At 42.5% G+C, this 19012-nt stretch overlaps 2 protein-coding genes across 5 annotated transcripts in view; both read right to left on the bottom strand.

Annotated features, from left to right (window-relative positions):
- hpse (heparanase) overlaps nucleotides 1-5725 on the bottom strand; it is a 10387-nt gene extending 4662 nt beyond the window's left edge. Inside the window, exons 1-8 of one of the 3 annotated variants that reach the window (XM_022767401.1) lie at nucleotides 5304-5725; nucleotides 4414-4541; nucleotides 3728-3871; nucleotides 3468-3641; nucleotides 1774-1945; nucleotides 1108-1155; nucleotides 686-779; nucleotides 482-588 (exon numbers count right to left, since the gene is read on the bottom strand). In XM_022767401.1, the coding sequence (XP_022623122.1) occupies nucleotides 482-588; nucleotides 686-779; nucleotides 1108-1155; nucleotides 1774-1945; nucleotides 3468-3641; nucleotides 3728-3871; nucleotides 4414-4541; nucleotides 5304-5524 (1088 nt within the window). In that variant the 5' untranslated portion in view covers nucleotides 5525-5725. The remainder of the gene's footprint in view (nucleotides 1-481; nucleotides 589-685; nucleotides 780-1107; nucleotides 1156-1773; nucleotides 1946-3467; nucleotides 3642-3727; nucleotides 3872-4413; nucleotides 4542-5303) is intronic. The other 2 variants (XM_022767399.1, XM_022767400.1) reach the window with 2 other exon arrangements.
- A 284-nt stretch (nucleotides 5726-6009) lies between these two features.
- helq (helicase, POLQ like) lies at nucleotides 6010-18042 on the bottom strand. Of its 2 annotated transcripts, XM_022767417.1 has the most exons (18): nucleotides 17413-18042; nucleotides 15769-16426; nucleotides 14691-14869; nucleotides 13303-13503; nucleotides 13145-13217; nucleotides 12971-13068; nucleotides 12740-12838; nucleotides 11968-12113; nucleotides 11648-11887; nucleotides 10342-10483; nucleotides 9573-9677; nucleotides 9292-9499; nucleotides 8932-9089; nucleotides 8757-8855; nucleotides 8478-8651; nucleotides 8244-8357; nucleotides 6871-7005; nucleotides 6010-6746 (listed from the first exon to the last, which is right to left on the bottom strand). In XM_022767417.1, the coding sequence occupies exons 1-18, from the start codon at nucleotides 17590-17592 to the stop codon at nucleotides 6663-6665; spliced, it is 3093 nt and encodes a 1030-aa protein (XP_022623138.1). In that variant the 5' UTR covers nucleotides 17593-18042; the 3' UTR covers nucleotides 6010-6662. The 2 variants fall into 2 exon arrangements, with proteins under 2 accessions (XP_022623138.1, XP_022623139.1); XM_022767418.1 differs by lacking the exon at nucleotides 8757-8855.
- Nucleotides 18043-19012: the final 970 nt, after the last annotated feature.

Raw genomic sequence — 19012 nt, forward strand, 5'->3', positions numbered from 1 at the left:
GTGGTGTGAGGAGCAGTGATGGCTGGCATTAGGGGAGTGACTCTGGGACGCCAGTGATCACTGTCTAGCCTCCTGGAGGTGTCGTGGGACCAACTAGACGAAACACTGGTGAAAGGAGGTTCCCACCTGATGACCCCAAAGACATGTTAGTTATCACTGCTCATTAGTCTGTGTAGCTGAATTAATACTTATCATAGGACTGAGGATGTTAAGCTTAGGGAGCTATTCACTGAGTCTGCTCCATTTTCTGTAGCACAAGTTTCTTGTGTTTATCTTAAATATATACATAGATATACACTGTATATCTATGTATATGTGTATATATATACATATATAAGTCAAGGACAAAATGTCAGGAAAAAGGTCTTCCAGAGACTGGTCTGGACTGGTCTAGTGTTCTGGACTAGTCTCGTGGTCTGGACTGGTCTAGTGGTCTGGACTGGTCTCGTGGTCTGGACTGGTCTAGTGGTCTCGGACTCACATGAATCCTGCGACGAAGGTGTCCGACAGTCCCACAGCTCCTCCCCCGTACGCCGAGCTGGTCTCTCCCAGCCAGACCGTCTTCCCCGGAGACACCAGCTGCACCTTCTGGAGCAGGAGGGAAAACAGAGACTCAACATCTGTATCTCACACACACACACACACACACACACACACACACACACACACACACACACACACACACCTCCATCACTTCCTTGGTCTTCAAGGCCAGTGAGTCCAGAACCTCTGGATCCAGGAAGTCGTCCAGGGACGTGTCCCTCCCGTTCACATAGTAACTAGGAGACAGGAGAGGTGGGCGTGGCTTATGAGTCATGAACTCAGGTGAACACAAACACTGACACTGTTCAATAACCTCATGGTTTTTGTTTTTTACAGTCTTCAGGTTTCTCAGGGTGAAAGGTCAAAAGGTCAAAAGGTCAGCTGTTTACTCCAATATCACTGTGTAGTCACCTGCCTCCTACACACCTGGTCAGGTGTCACAGCTGAGTCTAACTGGAAGATCAGGTCTGTCTGCTCCCCGACCTTAACCCCACACACACACACACACACACACACACACACACACACACACACACACACACACACACACACAGGTGAACTCACTGGTGCCAGGTACAAGCGTCTACAGCCTCAGCTCCGGTCTTCAGGAATCTGCAGCAGGAAAATAAAACAGCTGAGTGAGAGAGGACTCTACTGTCTCTATCCGTCTCTACTCTGTCTCTACTGTGTCTCTACTCTGTCTCTACTCTGTATCTATCTGTCTCTACTGTCTCTATCTGTCTCTACTGTCTCTACTCTGTCTCTACTGTGTCTCTACTGTGTCTCTACTCTGTCTCTATCTGTCTCTACTCCGTCTCTACTCTGTCTCTATCTGTCTCTACTGTCTCTACTGTCTCTACTGTCTCTACTCTCTCTACTGTCTCTACTGTCTGTGACTGTGATTCTCAGCTTCATTATGTTTCATTATGTTTTAATATCTCGGTCAATAACCACAGACTGTTTCACACTGAGTGAGTTTGTGTTTTAAGTCTACTCTGTAAAAGTTAGACGAGGTTCTAATCCTCCAGGTTCAAAGACGAGATGTTGTTATTACTAATGATAATAACAATAATAATAAACTTTATTTGTATGGCACCTTTCAAACAGGAAGTGTGGCTCAGATAACCGACATGTCTCCAGAGACCTGGAGGTTTTATATGATGATGTGTTTTAATGCTTCACTGCACAGGTGTTCCTAATAAAGTGCTCAGTATCAGTGTGACCTCTCACCCCTCCAGGATGTCTACCCGGTGCTCTCTGGGCTGGCCCACGTCCGGCCCGTACAGCCCGGCGTCGTGGTACAGTTTGGACTCTGACATCATCTCTCTGAGACGAGTGAAATCCAGTCCGAGCTGAACCCCGTCCACCCGGACCCCCGCCTTCTTCTCATAGCTGTTCGGTTCTGAACAAAACAGACGGGACAGACGTCACACACACACACACCCACACACACACACACCCACACACACACACACCCACACACACACACACCCACACACACACACACTGATTTTACAGCTGATACGGAAGAAGAAGAATCATATTACTTGTATATGAATGAGGTGTTTACATCTTCAGCAGGAACCAATGAGCTGAGAGCTGAGAGCCACAGAGGGAGGGAGGTTAGGAAGTGTTTACAGGGTCATTAGACGTCTCCATACCAACACGTCATGTAAATGAGAAACCTCCTCTCTGTGATGGAGGCGGAGCTTCAGAAAAACCTTCTGCTCTGTTTTTATATGACTTATTTATCAGGACTGTAACGTGTCTGTCTGGAACCTGTTCACTGTACGTGTGACGGAGATCTCATTACACACTGTGACAGGAAGAGGCATCGAACTGAACTGAAGGATCAACTCTTTACATGTGAGAACGCAGACTTCAGACAGACGCCACCGTGTCTGCAGCGGGACGACACTGCCTCACATTTAGAGGGAAAGTTCAACGTTTTGATTAATACACTTATTTATAGAAATGAAGAAAGATTCCAGCACCTGGCCGACAGGTAAACACTGTTTGTAGCTTTTAGATTTGACTTTTTGTGCAGATTAGGCTAACTGTCTTTATGCTAAGCTAAGCTAAGCAGCTGCTGGTTCTGACTCAAACAGAAGGACAAGAGTCGCTCTGTAGAGACCGACTGACCGCCACACTGACCCAGTTTGGGTCTTTTCATGTGATTTATTGTGGAGCTGAAATCATGAATCAATTAGTCAGCTGACAGAAGAATTACTGTTTTGATAACTGATCAGGAGCTTCTTCATGTTCTGTGGTTTCATCGTCTCCGTTCTCACAATCTGCAGCTGATCTTTGTCATATTTCATAATTAAATGAATATTTTTGGCTTTTTGACCAAACACATAAACTGAACACGTCTCAGTGGATCCAGACAAACTGTAATTGACCTTTTCTTTCTGTTTTTAACATTTTACAGACGAAACAATGAGAAATCATCAGCAGATGAATCAATAATGATAAAAATCATTAGCTGCAGCCCTAATTAACTGACCAGAGCTGCAGGTAATGACTATTTAAATGTGCTTATTAAGTTTTCCAATTAACTTGGTTGAAAAAAATATGAGGAAATTATACAAACTGTCCAAGGCCACGTCTGAATATTGATTATTTCACATATTCAACTTCCTGAATTCATGAATTTCCCCTAGGGGATAAATAAAGTATCTATCTATCTATCTATCTATCTATCTATCTATCTATCTATCTATCTATCTATCATCTATCCATCCATCCTGTCACATGAGACGGAATAAACAGGAAACACTCACATTGAAGGTTGAAGCAGAATCTTTGATGAAAAATGTCTGAATCAATAAATTGATAATCAAATGATTCGCACATTGATCTTCAGTCAGTCTGACCGCTTCAGATAATTACAGAATATTTTTGGCGCCCTCGGGCCACCGTACCGTTTCCCAGCTCCCAGTTCATCCTGTACCGCCTGGACTCGCAGTACTGCAGCAGCGAGCGGGCGTTGCTGCTGTTCCAGCTGTTGTCAGCTGTTCGCAGCAGAGCGTTCAGGCCGAAGATCAGGTCCAGGCCGGAGCAGTTGGCGAAGGCGTGCAGCAGGTCCACAGTGAACTCTGAGACAGGAAGAACATCACAGTCAGCAGAGGAGCAGCTGTGTTTCCATGACGACAGCCGGTGAGGACAGGGCGTCAGCTCCTACCTGTGAACTTGACTCTCCTGTACTTCCTCTGCAGGTCCTCCTTCAGCAGGATCAGCTGGTGTCGAGTCCACTCCTCCGTCAGACGCTCCTCCAGCCAGGAGGGAAGCCTCAGGTCGTCACATGACGGAGCTGAGGGGGAGGGAACTTCATTCACACCTGAGCTTAGTGACGTCACAGCTTTAATAAACTTCTATTTGAAGTCAGTGATTTCTCTGTTAAAGGCTGTTTCAGCGCTTCAAACCGGAACACGTCATGTTCAGTATGGAAGATCATTTATGACGCTCATGATGATTGCTTATATGATTTTCTTTTCCTTTAAGAAAATGGGCGTCAATGGAAGGCAAGAGGTTTTTCTGTTTCACTGGAGAGGCAAGAAAAAAAACCGACTGAAAAATCATCCTGGAAAAATAAATTAATAAATAAATCAATAAAAAAAACTGCAGATGAAAAAAAACTAAAATTTTGAAAAATGATCCTGAGAAAAAATAAAATCAACTTGCCTTTCAGGGCTTCCATACAATCCATTTGTGTTCAAGGAAAAGAAAGTTATATCATCATCAGCACTTGGTTTCCAGGTCTGACGTCACTGACTGACAAGTATCAACACGTTGAACACGAGGAGAAGATTCTCAACAACACACACATTTAAAAACATGATCTCCCTGACAGACTGTTGTTGCCCTTACCTGCAGTGAAGCGTGAGTCTGGCTGGTGAGACCTCTGCGGGGTGAAGACCATGAAGTCCTGTCTGGTCCCCCCAAACCTCAGAAACGCTGGAGTCAGAGCTTTGGCCAACGTCCTGATCTTTGGAGATCTGGAGACACAACAATGATTCTCTTAATATCCTAAAGAACAAAGTTTATGAGTGGGATTTATTATTACTATGATTATTATTATTGCTAAGAAATGACATTTCCATTACATGATGTGATGAAGTTACTTTCTGTTTCTCTAACAAACTGAACTTTCAGTTTCAGGAGCTTTAAGGAGGAAAACACTTGACCTCAGTTTGTCGACAAAACATTTTCCTGACTCGACTGAACACGTGATTTTAAATGTGACCTCGTTTTCTCTTTGTTAGAATTAAAATCACTTAGATTTAAATTTTTAAAACAAGAAAAATCTAATAAATCAAACACAAACATGTTACAGGCTCTTAGATATAAAGAAAGTTACATGTGGTTTAACCTTTGTGCTCAAACTGTAACGTCCCTGTGTTTGACTGTTTATTTCAAAAAGATTAAACTTGCTCAGTGTGAAACGACCTGATGATGAACCACTCCACTTATTTCTGACAGCAAAAACGACAAAGGGGAGAGATAACAGGACACTGTGTCCTCCGGTGTTTTCATTGTTAACGGTTCGTTTCAGAGGCAGGTCTCCGGGGCAGCGGAGGGCCGGACCTGTCGAGGCTGCGACGCCGCACAATGAGCGACGAGCTGCGGACACTGTCGCTCAGGTGTCGGTGGATTTAGCGCGTTAAAAGAACCTCAGTAACACACACACACACACACACACACAGACACACACACACACACACACACATGCACGCACACACACACACACGCACACCGACCCCAGAAGGTACATGAACTTCTCCTCTGACGCCAGACTCGCATCGATGGTGACGGACAGAAAGCGCGGGTCCACCCGGCGGATCACCGCGGATAGATCCACATCCGCGACCACGTCCAGAGCCCCGGACAGGGTCCCGTTGAAGTCCCGGTCTCCTCTGATGTGTAGCCCGTCGTTCCGGTCACACAGGACCCAGAGAAGCAGCAGCACGACCCGCGTCATGTCTGCTCTCTGTCCCGCACGTGAGCACTTCCTGAACGTCCTGTTTACAGTCGGGCACGCGCCTTTCCTCCGGGATCACACCGTCCACACCGGAGCAGGATCATCCGGTCTAATGCACACCGACATCGACCGACATCTAGTCCAGTCTGAATATAAGGAGAACAGGGGCGGCCCCCCCCCCCCCTTTTTTTCTTCTTTTGTGACACTTTTCCGTTTTACTTCATGATTCACCGTCCGTCCAAAATAAACATGACACTACCAGCTGATGCATCTGACGTCAGTCTAACAGCTAAAATTACAAAAACCTTTTTTTAAACAAAAAAGACAAAAATTTACTGATTCCAGTTTGTGAGTTTAAATATTGTTTAATCTTTATTATTATTGTTCTTATTATTTGATTAGTTAGTAACAGAAAATCAATCATCTGTTTTGATAACTTGATAACTTTGATAACAGCTTCTCATTATAAACTGAAGTTTGGGTTCAGACATGTGACGTCACCTCTGACTCAAACAACTGATCGATTAATCATGAAAACAGTCCACTGATCGATCGATAATGACATCAGAGCTTCACAGGTGATTCCTCCAGTCAGTAAAAAGAACATGTGGCTCTTTGTGCAGTTGATGGAGCTGAAGCCGCATGACAACCAGAACAACGGAGACCACCAGAGAAATCCGCCGCTGAAAATAGTCCCCAACAGATGCATCATTTCCTCCAGGTTGTTTGATAAAAACTACAGTGATCAGCTGTTTGAGGGAATTAAAAATAAAACTTTGTACCTGTGATGTTTTCACAGATTCACGTCGTCAGTAGGAACCAATGAGCCGAGACACAGAGAGAGGAGGGAGGAGTTGAGAGACGGACCGACACTCTGCTGGTTTGGGTCTGACTATGAAAGGACTGAATAACATCAGACTGATCTGATTGTTCATTTGTTCGCGTTAAAGAGTTTTCATAGAGAGCAGCTTTAGAATCAATTAGAGACTGGCTCGTTAGCGAATGTGTTCTTCTGTTCTTCATGATAATCAGGAGTTTTTAAACACAGTGAGTCTACATTATTTTAATGAAGATATATTTCACACTGATGAAACAATAAAAACAGAAGCAGTCGACAGAGACAGGAACATCTGAGGAGTCACAGCTGAGGAAGGTCCAACGGCGTCATCAGCAGCTCGTCCACTTCCTCCTGAAGAGCCGCCGCCTTCTCATTCACCAGCATCTGCAGCACAGAGACACGTCATCTGTTCACGTGTTAATCATGACATCACGACCTTCACCGTCAGGAGCCGTGATGATGATGATGATGATGATGATGAAGCTCTGAGGACCAACGTGACACTCACTTTAGCCGAGGCCACGATCTGGTCGGCCTGTTTCCTGTACAGGTTTTCCACGGTCCTGGACAGGAGTGCGGGGTCGGCGTTGGCCAGGTGAGTCAGCGTCTTGTAGCCGGCGGTGTAGAGCTGCTTGGCTCGGGACTGGAGGAAACACAGACAGATGATCATCACTGGATCAGTGTGACCCTGAAGGAAACCTGACAACAGGAAGTTCTGCAGGAGCCTCCGTTTCTCTGGAGCTTTATTCTGGAGGGACATCGGAGATAATGACATCATCAGGAAGTGAAGTCACACTGAAGCACACGAACATGCGTTTCATAATCGAGATGTCACAAGTTGACACGATTATCTTTTAGATTAATACTGATTTAATTACAGTGTCCTATCTGAATTATATATTATATATTATACTAATTATAGTATGGAGCAGATAGGAACTGGGCCCCTCCACCTCAGCTCTGTGGCGCCCCCCTGTGGAGGCTTTAGTCCACCACAGATCAGATGGTCCAGAAGCAGGAGAAGAAGATTTCATCCACCTGGATGAGGATTATTCCAGTTACTACTTCATTTTCAGGACAAACCTGATCAGACAGGAAACAGTGAACCAGACTGTTTCAGGCTCAAGAATCTCAAATGAAACTACAATGAAAAAACGTTTGAAAACTAAAATGAAAGTGAAATAAAACATAAAACAAACGAGGATCAATAAAGTGATAAATGTTTAACTTCAGGTTAAAGCGTGTCCTCCACACCTGACAAATATCTGCTCTTCAAATCTGAGTTTAACAAACCATCATTTAATGGATTAATCTGCGGAGCGTCTTCTGGATTATAACACGTCAGGAAACGGTTCCTCACGTGTTCCCAGAGTCCAGGACGACGGCACACGTCCTGTTTATTCACAGCACCGAGACTTTACATTCACAAACATAAAACACAGGGAACATGTGAAAAGAAAATGTTTGGCTTTTGTGATTAGAAAATTAATGAAATGATCAAATTGCTTGGTGATTGATTTCTTCAGTTCATCATGATGCAACAGAGAAAATAAAACTGATGAGCAGAACACTTACTAATTAATAACTTTCAGATCTCAATCAGGTGAATTGATAAGGAGATTTTTCTGTTCGAATGTTAATAGTTTGAGGTTTTGGGGAGAAAGTTTCATGTTCAGATTGATCCTCTCTGCCGTCTGAACGATCGACATCAAACCAGATGAAACTAATAATTATTGATTAATCTGACAAAGAGTCAGAAAAAAGAGAAAAATGTCAAACACTAAAATAATCAAATTGACTGTGATGTGAATGAGACAATGATCATGTGAAACATCAGGACAGTCGGGACTGATTTCCCGCTCTTATCTGATTCACACTGACCTCCATGACTCCGGCCACCTCCATCAGAGGGATGAGCTCCGCCTTCACACAGTAGCTCAGCCTCCGCGTCAGCTCCGTCAGCAGAGCCTTAAAGGGCCAGAGCTCCTCCAGCTCCTGATCACACACACAACACAGCGAGCAGAGGTCAGCAGGTCTGAGGTCAGCTCAGTGATCCTCTCTGTGCAGGCACAGAGGAGGGAGGGAGGTGGCGTCGGGGATGGGCGTCTGCGTTACCTCTGTGAAGTGCAGCACGCAGGAGCAGAAAGCCGAGGAGGAGCTGAGCAGAGTCTGGATGAATCCTCGGCTCAGCTGGAACCGGTCGGCCACGCTCCACAGGTTCGTTTCCTTCAGCAGCGAGAACAGGACCAGAGCCAGATACATCCTGCTGACCACCGCCATGGTCACGCTCTGAAGCACAACAACAACAACAAGGACGCACTGAGTGACCACGACCACGACCAGCTGCTCTCACTCCAGACGTCACACATGATCAAGAGACGGGACTCTTCTTACGTTCTTCACCGTCTGTCCTGCAGCTTTTCTCGCAACGAAACTCTCGGGGACGCCGACGGCCGCAGACATCCTCTGCTCCGCGGCCGACAGCAGCGTGAACTGAAAAACAAAGGTCACGCCGTCACACGGCGACACGGAGACAACGAGACATCAGCGTCCAGCAGGGACTCCGTACCTGTCTGAAGTAAATCATCCAGTCGGGTTTGACCTGAGAGATCATGTCGTACGGGGTGACCAGGTACACCAGGTGGAGGTAACTGTTGAGCAGCAGACCCTCCAGACCCCTGCACAGGTCTCTGTACAGGAGGTCACTGTAGGTCAGATCCACCGAGCCTGAGGACCACAGGTGGACACGAGTCACTTAACTGCACCAACAACCACACACACACACACACACACACACACACACACACACACACACACACACACACACACACACACACACACACACACTTTGCGATGCTGGACGCTGGTGGTGCAGACGAATCAGCTCCCACGTGATCAGGACATGATGACATCATCAGGAGCGGTTTACCTTTGTAGGTGGCTCTTCCCAGCTTGGTGACCTGCAGCGTTTGACCCTGTGAGTCGGAGGTCACAGTGATGAGCTCCTTCTCCTTCAGGAGGTCGACACACTGCGTCACCACCTCCCACAGGCTCCTCCCCACACACAGCTGTGTCTGCTGCACGAACAGCAGCGTCCCCTTCAGGAAGTCCCTCAGCTGCTCGGACGAGGTGGTGATCTGCAGGAACACAGAGCCGGTTCACCAGTGTCCACACAGGTAGGCTCACCTGGCCTATGACAGAGGGACTTACATTCAGTCCAATCAGAGACAGGATGAGACTCAGGACGCCTTTCCCCTCGTCATGCAGCAGGTTACTGTAGCAGTTCTCCATCGGCGCACACACAAGAGTCTGAGCCTGAAACACAAATCAATCAGCAATTATTCTGATTAACAACCAGCTCAGTTACTTTTTATTTTTTTAGTTTTTCCTTTATTTCCTGGTTCCAGCCTCTTAAATATGAGGATTTAATGTTTTTCTTTGTCAAACATGTTGCTCAGACAGAACCAGACATTTGAAGATGTCACCTGTGTGGAAAAGGTATTTAAATGTATGTATAATGTATTTTAAACTATTTCTTGGGATATTATAGAGCTGAAAAACAGAACACACCAGGTGTCAAATCCTTTATAGAGTTGTGATGTTTGAGGATTAACATCAACATTCAGTGACGTTCTCTGGAGCTGAAACAATCAGCTGATCTTTTAAGCAAGAATACCAACAACTCTCAGAGGTGAATATTTCTTTCTTTCCTTGAATCTCTGTGTTTTGACTGTTGCTATGACAAAACGAGACACTTACAGACTTTATTCACTATTTCTATTTCTGGACATTTTATCAGCCATAAATTTTTCCTGATCTCCGACACAGAAGTCCAGGAGTGTTCTACATAATTTAACCAGACTCAGACCGGACCATCAGTTCTAATTATCTGGTCCCATTTCCTGGGAACAGTGAGAAACATGAGAACCAGGGACCAGATCAGTTCCTGCAGCCTCATCGTGTGTCTGGGTGCAGTCACCATGTTCCTGTCCTTGTCCTGCAGGATGAGGACACTCTCTCCCACAGTGTCGATCCCGGCTCGCCCGGCCCGCCCCACCATCTGTTTGTACTGACTCCTCTTCAGGAAGTCTGTGGCCACGTACGGAGACCGCAGGATGACTCTGGAGAGAGGACATCAGGCCAGAGACGGGTTACACTCGTCCTCTCATGAGGTGAATTTATTTTTTTGTATATTTTTTGTGAATAACATTTTATTTTTTTAAGAAATATTTTTTGTGAGTAATATCTAATTTTTTCGAGAAATATTTTTTTGTGAGTAAAATTTGTTTTTTTGAGTTATGTTTTGTGAGTAATATTTTTGAGAGTAATTTTTGTTTGTAATGTTTATTGTGAGTAATATTTAATTCTTCTGTATATTTTTTGTGAGTAATATTTTATTTTTTTATATATTTTTTGTGAGTAATATTTTATTTTTTTATATATTTTTGTGAGTAATATTTTATTCTTTTGTATATTTCTTGTGAGTAAAATTTGTTTTTTTTGAGTAATATTTTTTTGAGTAATGTTTTTGAGAGTAATTTTTTATTAATGTTATTAGTGAGTAATATTTTATTCTTTTGTATATTTTTTGTGAGAAACATTTAATTTTTTTGAGTAATATTTTTTTGAGTAATGTTTTTGAGAGTAAGTTTTTTTAATGTTATTTGTGAGTAATATTTTATTTTTTTTAATTAATTTTTTTTTTAGTTATGTTTTTGTGAGTAATATTTTATTCTTTTGTATATTTCTTGTGAGTAAAATTTGTTCTTTTTGAGTAAGTATTTTTTTGAGTAATGTTTTTGAGAGTAATTTTTTATTAATGTTATTAGTGAGTAATATTTTATTCTTTTGTATATTTTTTGTGAGAAACATTTAATTTTTTTGAGTAATATTTTTTTGAGTAATGTTTTTGAGAGTAAGTTTTTTTAATGTTATTTGTGAGTAATATTTTATTTTTTTTAATTAATTTTTTTTTTAGTTATGTTTTTGTGAGTAATATTTTATTGAGTAATGTTTATTTTATTTTTGCTGAAATAATTCCATTTAATTTTTTACAGTGTACTAAATTCTCCTTCTACATTGTTAAAATGTGGAATCTGACACCTGGATTATTCATATAACAAAACAGTGGATGAGCTTATTGCAAAAAGTAACATTTCCTTGCCAGATATGGCGGCCATCTTGAATTTCGAGTGGTTAACATGTTTTTTGTGCCACGTTTAGTATTTGTATCCACATTTGAAAGATTTCCCTGTCTTGACCGAGTCAGCTGCTTCCTGTCTCACCTGCGGGCAGGTAGGTTGATCCCTGCGGCGAGGGTGGATGTACAGGTGAGGAGACAGAGGACCCCGTTGGAGTAGGCCTCCTCCACCAGCTTCCTCTCCTCCGTGGTCAGTCCGCTGTGGTGATAGGCCAGACCATACGGCACCGTCCTCCTGAACACTGGACACAGCGAGCCGTTCCCGCTGTCCCGCAGCTCTCTGAGGAGGACGGCCTTCTCCGCCTCCTTGTGCCGCAGGAAGTCCCTGAACAGGATCAGACACACAAACCGGATCAGTCGGCGCCGGCGACCCCGGACCAGGAGACCAGAGTCGCTCAGACTCACTCTTTCAGATATTTGCAGATCATCCCTGCGACGTTCTCACAGTTCTTCTTGGTGGGACAGAAGACCAGACAGGAATGTGTTGGAATGACCTCAGTGACCAGAGCGATGATGTGATCCGGGTCGATCTTCTGCATGGCACTGGAGTACTGAAGGAGAGCACAGACGTCTGACACACGGTCGTATTCATGTCACATCTGAACTCTTCAGGATCACAGCCAATGATCTCACTCGTTACAAACAGTACAACACGAACAAGTCTGACACTGTGACATCAAGTTTCCTTAAGATGGAGGAGGGAGATTTTGACTTATTGATAATAAATATGAAAACTAGAACCACCTCCTCGTGGTCGTATCCCTCCTCCTCTCGCACTAGTTTCAGGTCACATCCTCGTTTTTCCAGAATCTTAAACATTTCTTTGTCATAATTGCCGTGTGAAAAAGTGTTTTGTGAGATCACCGTGACCTTGACCTTTGACCTTTAGCCACCAAAATCTCATCAATTCGTCCTTGAGTCCAGGTGAATGTTTCTGCCTCAAGGCGTTACTGTCGCCAACGTGGAGGCATAAAAACAACAACATATACAAATAACAGGCTGACCCCACATCACACAGCTCAAACACCTGGTAGTGTCACCTGTGGGAGGGTCTTACCTCCTGACAGGTGAATAATAAACTACAGTCAGTGTTGGCATCATGTCGTCTTCAGCAGACAGAGTGCTTCTCCTGCATCTCTGGCCTGACAGTGAACGCACCACTCAGATGTACATTCACCTTGAAGTTGAGGAGACGTGAGAACTTGAAGCAGTCTTCTTCCTTTGGGTCCACTTCATAGATGGTGTCGTTCAGTTTGACGTATTCTTTCAGCTCCACCTGAGAGGACGGAGGAATAAGACACACACAGTGCCTGTTAGTAGAGACTGTCATTGTTGGTTTGAAGTATATAACAACATATACAGAACATCAGCTGCTTTAAAAACAGCTGTGGAGCATTTAATGACTTACAGGTCTGAAGTCGTTGGTGTAATTCTCAGCCTTTAAAAATGTCTGCAGGTCTCTGATGTTTCCCAGAGTGGCGCTCATCCCGATGATCTGAGTATTTCCTGGAGGAGAAAACAGGAGAATCATTCATTTAATTCATTGATTAAAAGATCAATAAAAAGACCTGTGATCACTTACTGCTCATATACAGAACTTTAGCCAGCGTCATTTCAATAACAGCCCCTCTGCTGCCGTCTCCCAGCATGTGAAGCTTCACGTGAAGAAAAACACAGTGCGTTAACCCTTTAATATGTAAAACCCCTTTGATTATATTCATTATTATCAAGTTGTTGTACCTCATCAACCACCAGCAGCCCCAGGTTCTCCAGCCGCCCGCTCTCTATCAGAGAGTTCACCAGGCTGTGAGCTTTCTCTATGGTGGCGATGTACAGCGAGCTCGTGTTCCTCCTCCTCACTGGCGGGAACTTGCCCTTACTGCCGGCGTACTCCTCCACCGTGAAGTCCAGCTCCAGGCCGAAGCTCGCCAACCCCCGCACCTGAAAACAACCAGGAAGGGAGGGGGGGGGGCCGGCTGAGCACCAGAGGAGACTGAGGTTTCAGTCAGAGCCTGAAACTCTGGCACTTAAAACAAACTGTTATCGTAGAGCTTTTCCTGATTTTATTTTAATTTTATTGACAACTTTTTAGTTTTGTTTGCTTTTGTTTATTAAAGCTTTTTAGATCTATTTTATTGTATCTCATTCTCAGCTTTCTCACTTGATTTGTCCTTTTCTTTTCAGCTCATCAGTCTGTGAAGCTCTTTGAACTGAACTAACCTGTATGAAAAGTGCTGTACAAATAAAGTTTGATTGATTGAATTCTTTATTAACCTTTGGTCTATTTGTATTTCTGATTTGCGCATTTTAATTATAACTTGCATGTTTTATTTTGCGGCCTTGTGTAAAACACGTTGTAACGCGGGTTTAGACAAGTGCTATAAATAATACATTATTTTTATTATTACAACTACTGGTTCAAAGATCCAGTGCTGTGAAGTTTAGGAAAGGTGTCCCACCAGGCTCTGTTCTCGGTCCTCTTCTACTCTCTATATTTACATTAATATCATCTCTGTGAAGCTGTGACGTACAGTTTTATGCAGATGATTCCATTTTTTATGTCAGAGGTCTTCTCTTAATTCAGATCTCCCTCATCAACCATTGATTGATCAGACTGAAATTGTTCAATGTCACAAATATTTAGGAATCTTGTTAGATAACAGAATCACAAGATCCATGTAGAATTATTTTTTACCTATTTAATCAAACACCATAATTAGATTTCTGTACAAAAATGAATAAGCGTTCTCCTGTTAGTTTGATTATTGTTCAGCTTTCATCTCTGTGCTTGATTATCATAACCCTAACCCTTATATATATATATATATGCAGCCTCGCTCTCCACCTGAAATCTAGATCTAAATCTATCAATGTAGACTGAACTTTATCACAGCTGATAGATTCTCTTTAATGAGCAGTTGTACTGTTCATTATTTATCTCTAACTTTAGCTGCTCTGTGCCACATGTTCAAACTGAGCTGGACAACCTGCTTGTAAAAACTGAGCTCTTTAAAAACCGAATTAAAACATTATATTTGAGTATTTTGAACATGTGAACTGACTGTTGTTGTTATTGTTGAGTACAACAGATCTGTTTTCATGCCTCAGTGTTTCTCTGGTCTCTGTACCTTCTCCTGCACCAGAGATATATAAGGTAAGATGAACAGACAGTCCTTCTTCCTGCACAGCAGCTCTCTGAGGACGAGGATCTCTGCGACCAGAGTTTTCCCTCCGCTGGTGGGAAGAGAGTAGATCAGATTCTTCCTCTGCTGGACACAGTCCAGGTTCAGACACGTCTCCTGCCAATCTGAAACACAGGAGGAACAAAGCTTTAAAACATCCACAAAATCCACCTACACACCTCTGAAATCCGATTGTTTAACCCCAACAAAAACATGTAAAAAATGTCATTTATTATTCTCACAATTTATTGATTAGTCTAAAAAATATCAGAAAACTGTGAAAAACACCCATAAAAACACAAGATGACGTCTTCAAATGTCCTTTTTTTAATCTGACTAAAACCCAGAAATACTCAATTAAACATCACAGAAGAAAAAGAAAGTTACATTACAAAAGCTGGAACCAGGAAAATATAATCATTTGTTTTAAAAAGAGACTGTCAATAAAAGTTGTGTTGATCTACAGTCGTTTTGACACTGTGGCCTTTATTTATTCTATTTAATCGTTTATTTTTCAATTTTGTTTGTCACTTTCTCAATGTCTACTTTATCTAGTATCATTTTGTATTTTAATTATCTATTTACTTATTTAAAAAAATATATATATAAATTGGTTTTATCGTGACACTATCGTTATTTGAGAAACTGTTTTGACCTGTCAGTCTTTAAAGCACTTTGATTAACCTGCACAAAAAGTGATAGACGAGGGCTGAAACAATAAGTTGATTAATAGTTGATTGATTAGTTGATCAACAGAGAATAATCAGGAACTATTATGGTAATTGATTAATAATAAATTTTTTGTTTCAGCCTCTGAAATGTGAGAATTTTCTACTTTTCATCGTCACATCTCAGAATGAACTGAATCTCTTTGGGTTTTAACTGCTGAACAAACAGAACCAAACATTTGAAGTCGTCACTTTGTGTCTCTGGGAAGGTCAATGAGCATTTTTATAATAATCAGTGTGAATTAATAATTAAAATTGACTGATTGACAGAAAAATCAGACAGAACGGTGCATCACCATATAACTTCTGGATTCCTCTCAGTTTGTGCATCAGGTCTTTTACTTTGGAAGGGAGTCCATAGAAGGGCCCGAGGTCGGGCGTCTCAGCTGACACCGTCTCCATGGCCTGCATGGCGACGCTCATCTCCTCGGAAACCACTGCCTCCTTTAACACCACGGTCCGAGAAAGATTTGAGGGAGCGGCAGCGTTACCGAGCATCGTCCTCTTCAGCTTGTCCGTCACACTCCTTCTCGCTTTGCTTCGTCTCTTTGTCTTATCGTCCATGTTCCTGTCCGTCCCCGCCTCAGCTGTCCCCTCAGTGTCTCTGGAAGGTGTCGAGGTTTTCCCTCCGTCCTGCAGCCGGCTCCTCTTCACATGTTCATCCACCTGTTCCTGAAACTGAACCTGGCTGGACGGCATGTCCTCAAAGGGTTCGTCTCCGAGTCCGTTTAAGATGGAGTCTGTGAGGTTGTCCTCACCGGACCAAGTCCAGACGGCCTCCTCGGCCAGTCCCAGAGTCCTGAAGTCCTGCTGATCCACAGCAACGATGTGAGGTGAAGTCTGGACGTCACGCTGCCTTTCACTTTGTTCTGCATCGTCCAGCTTCGCCAGGAAGGAGCTGCCCTCCAGGAGACTGTCATAGTCCCCGAATAAGTCCTCACTGCTGCTGCAGTACTGCCGAATAAACACAGTTACACAGTTACACCTGATGCAGCTGCATGTCCTCTGATCAGTGGAGGCGGAAACATGAGCCGAAATCATTGGTTTACTAATCACTTGTGTCATTTATCAGATAAACACACCACATAATTGCTGGTTCCAAACTCTAAAATGTAAAGATGTGCTGCTTTTGTGGGTCAAATCTGATAATAAACTGAATGTGTTTGATAATAAACTGAATATATTTGGGTTTTAAACTGTTTATCAAACAAAACATGACATTTGAAGATTTCTCTTTGGGCTTTGAGAAAAATATGATCAACATACGTCACTATTTTCCTATATCTTATAAAAAAACAAATAAATGATTATTCCAGCGACTTACTTTCATTAAGGCAGGAGACAGATCAAAATCCTGTAATGTCATATTGGAGTTACCAGGTAGTAATTACCTCTGAAAACTTGTGATATATCCAAATTGGTGTTAAATAAAAAAAGAAGTGCATGAAAACCAAACAAACATGAACTCCTCATGTCAGCTGGAGTTCATCATTCATGGTGTGTGTCAGGCTCTAAAACACTGGATCCTTCACTTTTAATCTATAATGAAAACTATTTTTAGTTGCAGCCCCATTTCATCTGCTGATTATCTTACTTTTAAAAGTTTAATCTTTAAAATATCAGTAGATGGTGAAAAATGTACGTCAAATATCCAACAGCCAAAAAACCCAAACACATTCAGTTTCAAATCACAGAAGTCAAAGAAAATGATCAAATATTCACATTAGAGCTGGAACCTGAATGTTTTGGTATTTAAGCTTAAAAATGACATTTTGCAGTATATGAATCACTTCAGCTCTAATTAAGACAAAGACAAAACAACACATTCACATTCGAGAGGCTAGACGTGTTGAATATTTGGCATTTCTGCTTGAAAAATGATTGAAACTGACTAATAGATCTATCGGCTCAGGATCAATGCTTGGATGATGGTAACACACCTCAGCAGGTTGTATTTGAGCCATGATGCTGCTAAGCTTCCTGTTTCTGGGACATTGCTGTAGACAGGTTCCCCCTCCTCTCTTCTTCCTGGCAGGTGTCAGGTGAGTCTGCAGGCTGACCCTCGACCTCTTCTTCGAGGAAACTCTTTTTATTTGGATTTCCTGCTTCCCAGCATTCATCACTGTCCAGGTTCAGCTGGTGCTACATGTTGAAACTGTGTCAGCAGGTGAACAGAGACTGTGACACTGACAGTTAACTGTTCACAGGAGAGGAGCTGAGACACTGCTACACACTCCTGTACATCGTTATCAATTACACTTCTGTATTAGCGTTGTTAAAAGTCATTAACAGCACCGTTAAACGTGTTTTTGTTCAGAAAAAAACCTAACCAACGTTACCTAATATGGTAGCTAGCTTACTCCTGACAGTTTAACGGCCCAGTTCGCTCCCTCAGCGTGTTCACTAGTCACGATAAACGCAACAGATTAATTATAATTGTCCGTTAAAATGTATAAACTTCTGTCGCCGAGATAATTTAACAAAAACCGCTCGTTTAGTTCAAGCGAAGCCACCAACAGCTCTGAGCATCACATTTAAATCTCTGAACAGCTTCGTTAGAGCAAGAGAGAAATCCCAACATCATTTCCGTTTCCGTTTTACCAGTTAGCTCGCTCGTAAAACTGGGAGCTTGTCTATGTTCCCACAGCCCTATGTTAAGAAATATGGGACCATAGGGTTTCCTTTTGAGAAAAATCTTAGGCCTTGTCCACATTAACCCGAGTAAATATAAAAATGCACATTCACAATGAAAACGATCTCCATCCACACTAATCGTTTTCAGAACGCTTTGCATCCACGTTCCACGGCGTCTTCACATTTATCCACCTCAGCGATCGTTTTTGTAAAGCATCGTTTTCAATTATGGAATTCACTGTTCTAATGTGGACGGAAGGGCTAACCTGATAAATATTACCCGGGTTAGTGAGGACATGAGCTTATGGGAACATATAAGACTGTGGGAAAATAGGGCCTAATTTTCAAAACATTTTTTAGAAATGTGGGAACATAGGGCTGACCCCGTAAAACTAACTGCTTCATTACTTAATTTATTCCATTTTTGTTTTTACTTGCTACTTGTTACTTGGCGCTACTAAAGCGGCGCCATTTTATGACAATTCGTAGCTTTTTTTGCCTGTGCCGTGTCGCTAAAGTGCTTAGCATGCTAACAATGAGCTGCAAACAATGAAAATTTAAGAGATTCTGGTGAAAAATCACATGATGACGTTAATGCGACGTTGTAATCACAAATAATGTCACAAAATTTCTTGATAATACATTTGTTAGCGAGATGTGGAACTACGTCGCTGATTCAGGGGGGATTTATGTCTTGTCTTGTTATATCTTTGAATAGGGTAACGGTTAAACTTTCCCCAGAAAAAAAACATCAAATCGGAACTAAGTGCATTCATGTCCGAAATTTAAAATCTGAGGAGTAAAATAAATAAATGAATAAATTTTAAAAATCACATGTTACTTATTTATTTACTATTTGCAAACGAAGCTATAATTCAACCTTCCCTCTATTCACAAAAAATAACT

Source organism: Seriola dumerili, unplaced genomic scaffold (genome assembly GCF_002260705.1).
Source record: "Seriola dumerili isolate Sdu_G_001 unplaced genomic scaffold, Sdu_1.0 BDQW01001186.1, whole genome shotgun sequence".
In the NCBI taxonomy this organism is placed as follows: domain Eukaryota; kingdom Metazoa; phylum Chordata; class Actinopteri; order Carangiformes; family Carangidae; genus Seriola; species Seriola dumerili.